Genomic DNA, 6,604 nt, shown 5'->3' on the forward strand with positions numbered 1-6,604 from the left:
GGTCAGATCACCTTTCGAGTATTGTCAGTAGTTTTGGATCCCTTATCAAAGGAAGAATGTGCTGACATTGGAGAGGGTCCAGAGGACGTTTGCAAGAATTATCCCAGGAATAAAAGGGTTAACATATGAGGAGCATATGCTGGCTGTGGGCCTGTACCTACTGGAGTTTAGAAGAATGAGGGGTGATCTAATACTGAAAGGCCTTGATAGAGTGGATGTGGAGAAAATGTTTACGAGAGTGGGGGAGTTCAGCACCAGATGACACAGCCTCAGATTGGAGAGATGTCCATTTAGAAAGGAGATGAGTCACACGGCATGCATAGCACATGTAATTATGACAGCCGAAAAATGTTGTTACAAAAAAGCTTTAAAACATAACAGTCCAAGTCCTTGAGCGTCAAGGGTTGTAGACTGATTGTGCGTGGATGTTGTCCGGGAGCCTCGTTTCTGCAAGAATAAGCCCACAGCAATTCTCATCTCACTCAGGGAGCTGCAATCCAGCTCGTTTCCCACGAGCAAACACTGGAGAGCAGCATAAATGGGAGGGCCTGCCCCAACCCAGCACTGAATCCAGCGTCTCCTTCCTTGGCAGCAGCAACAGGCATAAATGAGCCCTGTTCTTTGCCAGAAATGAGTGCACTCCAATCCCCCATTGTTGAACCAGTGCGTCAGACTTGCAGTATTCTACATAACCAGTGTCCAACAGGGTCTTGATATCACAACACAAGCATCCAGGACATCACCCACAGTCTCCGTCAGATCGTGCACTGCCTCTGATGCCTTCTTGGGAGTTCTATGTATACTGCATGTTTCTACAACTTTGGATCGCTAACTCTCTCTCTCTCTCTCTCTCTCACAACAGGATTTGGACCTACTGTATTCCACAGCATGCCTCCTCCACCACCTCCCTTCCTCCGGGCACCAGGACCCATCCACTACCCATCCCAGGACCCACAGCGCATGGGTGCTCACACGAACAAAGCCAACAGCGCCTAACTCCCTCAAGTCTCACACCCAGTCACTCTTGCCCCCTCCGCCTGCCTTGCTAGCCGTGAAAGGGTGGTAGGGGGCATCAGAGCTGGGTGAGCGTCGGTTTAAACTGGGCCCCCAACCATTCCAGTGGAGTTTATTTTTTTTATACATATGTGTTGAGGAATTAGTTTAGTTTTTATTTCCTTCCAGTCTGTTTCAGCTGAAGAATTCCGGTATAGATACTGTCTCTGTGTCGGTCAAACCTGCACAGTCTCAATATTAACACGATGCCTTCAGAGTGCCCACCCAGCTTCCCCTTTCAAGGGGCTTGCTGTCTCATACGAGACTCCCTGTGCACTGGGTTTTAGCTGGAAGTGTGTTGGCTGTGACGTGTGTACCCTCCTTTCACCCCACCGAAAGTGACGCCTTTACCACAGTTACACAGTGAAAGAACACTGAACGAGGAGATCATGTTGTTCGGTCTGGGTTTGCGGGACAAGAAACATCGGAGGTCTTAACCCACAGGACTCAAGGACCAACTCTCCTTGCATTGCTTCCTGGACCTTGCCTCAAAACGAGGGAGCAGGGAGTGTTGGCCGGGCGGGTTTTTATTGTCTGCTTGGGCACTGGCTCCAGCAAAGTTTGTGAAGTAACGGGTCAAAGATCTGGTAAAGAACAATAAACACACGCCTACCATTAGCAGCCTGAGATGTGTGTCGATGATCGGGTCTACCTGCGGCCTGGGAGCAGTCTGTTTTATTGAAAAAGGGCTGTGAGGGTTTAGGGGCTGCTTTCACCTTCTGCTTCCTCCTGCCTTTTTTGCCCAGGAAAATAACTTGGTTGCACAGAGTACAGTGGAGCAATACGCCTTTTGGCTCGTGATACATGTGCAAAATTAATCCCATCTGCCTGTATACCTACATTCCAACCATGACAGAGGAATCTGGAGAGCTGCTGTTGGCAGCCTACAGCAACAGCAGCTCTCTCTCGAGTCCTCTGTCCAGGGCCGAAGGTTGATCAGCCCTGTGACTTCCTCTCCCAGGGACAAGGTCTTTGGAACTTCAGTTGGCAATTCTGGAGCGCTGGGTTTTTATGGGATGGGGTTGTTAACCAGCTGGGTTTGGGAGTTCATGCGTCTGTCCAAATGGAGCAGTGAATGGGCCCAGTACCGTGCGTTTCCAAAGGGAGGCGGATAAAGGTAATGGATGTGGTACAGTACTGTTAAGTCAAAGTTGTATTGAGTCAAAACATCTGGGATGCCTGCTGGGATCCCCCTCTTGTCCTTGCCGCTGGAGTTCCAGATGCCAGGGAGAGAGTATTAAAAACAGACCCTTAAGCCCATCTGAGTCTGTGCTAACTGTGAAACACTCATCTACACTAATCCCATTCCAGCCCATTTTATACTCGCATTTCTATCAACTCTTCCCCCCCGCCCCCCATTCTACCCCTCAACCTAGGGGCAACTTACAACAGGCAGTTTTATTTAAGGGCATGAAACAGGCCCTTCCAGCCCCCGAGCCACACCACACAGTGTAATAGTGTCATGCTAGTGGCTATGCTACCATTACATCATACAAAACTTCGTTCAAATACAAAATACATACAAAGGTTAGGGGTTACAATGCTGGTAATGAATTCAAATTAAAATACAGCTTCTACCACCTATTAAACCACTCAATTCCCTGGAGGGGGACCCCATTCCTGGAAATCCCCCACTGTAACCATAGCGACCGTAATTTCCCTCTCCAAGGACACCCGGGCATGAACTTAACCCCTGGAAGGCAGCTGGCCCAGATGTTGCCTGCTGCCTAGACTCACAAATACCCAAATTGGCCTGGCTCAGGAGAAAGCCTACATTCCCACCCCCTGTACTGGGTGCCAATATATCAGGAGCAAACCGTTGTGTCCCAACTGGGGTCTGCCACTTCCTTCCACAGTTCTCCTCCACCATTCTGCAGCACCTCAATCAGCAGTCAAGTGTGAGTGAGGATGGTGGATTGAGCATTGGCTTAAGGTGATCGGAGAATGGGCACCACAGTAACGTGCCAGCACGATGCTATTACAGCTAGGGACATCAGTGTTTGGAGTTCATTCCAGTGTCCTCTCGAAGGAATTTGTCTGTTCTCCCTGTGACTGTGTGGGTTTCCTCCCACAGTCAGGAAAAGTACCGGTTAGGTTAATTGGTGGTTGTAAGTTGTCCTGTGATTAGGCTGGAGTTAAATCGGTGGTTTGCTGGGTAGCGCAGCTCATTGGGCTGGAAAGGCCTGTTTTGTGCTGTAACTCATTGAATAATACAGCTCAGAAACGGGTCCTTTGGCCCATCCTGTCCATACTGAACTATTCAAACTGCCCATTCTTAACGACCTGCACCAGGACCAGCAGCCTCTACCCTTGCTGTTCATGTAATCAAGCACACATGCACCATTTGCACTGGCAGCTTGTTCCTTGTTCCACAATGTCACAACCTTCTGAGTGAAGTTTCCCCTCATGTTCCTGAAACTTTTCACCTTTCACCCTTAACTCATGACCTCCAGTTATTGTCCCACCCAACCTCAGTGGAGAAAGCCTGCTTGCATTAACTCTTATATATACTCATAATTTTGTATACAGTACCTCTATCAAATCTCCCCTCATTCTTCTACAGGCCAGGGAATAAAGTTCTAACTTATTCAATCTTTCCCTATAGCCCAGGTCCTCCGGACCTAGCCATATCCTTGTAAATTTTCTCTGTACTCTTTCAACCTTTCCTGTAGGTAGGTGACCAAGATGCACACAGTAATGTAGTAATGCACACAGTACTCCAAATTAGACATCACCAACTTCAGCATAACATCCAATCTCCTGCACTCAATACTTTGAGTTATGAAGGCAAATGTGGTAAAAAGTTTTCTTTACCACCCTATCTACATGTGATGCCACTTCCAATGAATTATGGATGTGCATTCTCAGATCCCTTTGTTCCACTAGTTGAAGTTTCAGGCTGAGACATTTCATCAAAACTGTTTATTTCCTGGTATGCTGAGTTTCTCCAGCATCTGCAGACTCTTGCGTTTTAGATTAAACTAAAGCTGTCCCGGGGTGGTGGGGGGGTGGAGAAATGCACCCCCACTGTGGCTGAGAATCTCCATTCCCTTCATTACACTGCTTGACACCCACCTCGCCTTCAAAACCCATGTCCCAATTTGTATTCCTCAACCCTCCAGCCGCCACCCCACAAGCCTCAGTGCCTCTGTACATAATCATACACCTCTGTGGAGATGATTCATCCAGGACTAATCTTTCCTGAATACAGGGAAACAGCAAGTGACCTGTCACCATGAACTCAGCGAAAACGTTCAAATTCGAGTATCATTCAACCATACGTGAATACAGCCAAGCGAAGCTGTTCCTCCAGGACAGTGCAGATGCTTACAATAAACAGCCCAAGTCACCAAGTGTGGATGTCCTCCATACCTCACTTATAAAGGTTCATCTTTTAAAAAAAAATGGTTTCTGAGTCTGGTTTATTTAAAGCAACAAATATGTAAAATGCAGGAGAAGCTCAGCAGGTCAGACTATAGAGCATAATAAACAGTTGGGGTTTTGGGCCAAGACACTTAAGTATTGGAAAGGAAGGGGGATGAAGATGGCTTCTTATCTCTGTAGATGCTGCCCAATTTGCTGAGTCCCTCCAGTGTTTCGTGTGAGTTGCTCAAGATTTCCAGCATCTGCAGAATCTCTTGTGCTTATGATTTATTTAAAGCTGCCTTTTGAGAAATATGATTAGATGATACCTTTAAGGTTCTTTTTAAAAAGGTGCATGTGTTTCTCTATTTTAAGATGTAACTTGAGACGAGTAGGAGTTCTTGTGGGTGTTTTTTTTTTTGCCTGGGAAAAGTAACTCAGTTGCACAGAACACAGCAATCCAACACAGGTACAGATCCTTCGGCCCACACTGCACATGCCAGCCATCATGCCAATTTAAATTAATCCTGTCTGTCAGTATGTGGCCCAGGTTTCTGCATCCCCTTCGTCCTTTGCCCTGTCCCCACCCCCTCACCTCGTCTTTCCAGCTTCTCACTTCATCACCCGCCTTTCACCTACCAGCTTGTCTTCTTTCCCCTCCTCCACTACCTATTTCGGGCTTCTGCTCTTTCCAGCCCTGATGAAGGGTCGTGTCTCAAGATGTTGATTGATTATTCACCCCGCCTCCATTAGATGCTGCCTGACCTGCTGAGTTCTTCCAGCATTTTGTGTGCGTTTTGCCTCCATTCCCTGTCTTCAGTTGTCTGCCTTAGTGCCTCTTAAATGTTTCTGTTAGAACAGAGTACAGCACAGGAACAGGCCCTTCAGCCAACTGCTGTGCTAAACTATAAAACTTGTAGTTAATGCTTATGAATCCAATTTAGTTCCTTAAGGTCGTCATAGCCAGAGGAAGTAGAGGAGATAAGCTCCCGCAACTTATTCAGTGCTCTCAATCATACAGCTGTCAAATAGCCTCTGACAAACAAGTCCAGCTCCTGGCCTTTACATGTGGCTTCGCTGCTAAGCCTGGTGGAACCATTTCTATTGACAGGAAAAGGGGTTACGGACACCTCAAAGCCAGTTGCTTCAGGCAGATGAACAGTCAGGGCATGAAAGATTATAGGACGAAGACTGGAGAATAGGTTTGAGGGAAATGGATCAGCCAGGATGAAATGGTGGAGCAGGCTTGATGGCTAATTATGCTCCTATGCCTTATGAACCTCGTTGGTCGTGGTTGGCAGCTCATCTATGAAAAGGAAAACTGATCACAAACCTCCACTGCCTTGTGGATATACCCGCTCATGGGGAAGGCTTCAGGAGGAGTCCCTATGTTGCAATCAACTTCAGTGACGCTGCCGGTGCCAAACAGTATCGGACTCTGCCATTCCTTTGGAAAGAGGAGTCAGCACTACATGAGCAACAGCATGCTCTACATATCATACTGTCCTGACTTGTGTATCATGTAGACAGCTGGGATGTAATAGCCATGGAGAACCTCAAAAAAATCACTTCAGCTTACTACATCCATATGCCTCTGTTCTCTGCACATCCACTCAGAGCCTCTTAAAACACCTCTGTCGTATCTGCCTCCACCACCACCCCAGGCAATACGTTCCAAGCACCCACCACTCTGTGTTTAAAAAAAATTCTCAGCACCTATTCCCCCCTTGCTGTAAATTTGGACCCTTTGGTATTTGACATCGTGACCGTGGAGAAAAGATAACCATCGGCCTACCTGTGCCTCTTTCAGATCTCCCTTCAGTCTCTGCTACTCCAGAGCATACAATCAAATTTCTCCTTATAGTGTATAGGTATGGGCATCCGTGTGAGACCATGAATTTGCGCCTTGGAAGGTTTCCAGGGTGCAGGCCTGGGCAGGGTTGTATGGGAGACCGGCAGTTGCCCAAGCTGCAAGCCTTCCCCTCTCCACACCACCGATGTTGTCCAAGGGAAGGGCACTAGTACCGGCACTGGCTCTGGTGTTGTCGCAGAGCAATGTGTTGTTAAGTGCCTTGCTCAAGGACACAAACATGCTGCCTCAGCTGAGGCTCGAACCAGTGACCTTCAGATCACTAGACTGATGCTTTATCCACTAGGCCATGCGCCAACACTCTCCTTATAGTACATA

The 6,604-nt window shown here is 47.6% G+C and overlaps 1 protein-coding gene across 1 annotated transcript in view; it reads left to right on the forward strand.

The window, feature by feature from the left end:
* rbm22 (RNA binding motif protein 22) overlaps positions 1-1,674 on the forward strand; it is a 28,930-nt gene extending 27,256 nt beyond the window's left edge. The window contains exon 11 of the mRNA XM_059990672.1: positions 863-1,674. Within this exon, the coding sequence (XP_059846655.1) occupies positions 863-996 (134 nt within the window). The 3' untranslated portion in view covers positions 997-1,674. The remainder of the gene's footprint in view (positions 1-862) is intronic.
* The last annotated feature ends 4,930 nt before the right edge of the window (positions 1,675-6,604 follow it).

This window comes from Hypanus sabinus, chromosome 15, assembly GCF_030144855.1.
Source record: "Hypanus sabinus isolate sHypSab1 chromosome 15, sHypSab1.hap1, whole genome shotgun sequence".
Classification (NCBI taxonomy): Eukaryota; Metazoa; Chordata; class Chondrichthyes; order Myliobatiformes; family Dasyatidae; genus Hypanus; species Hypanus sabinus.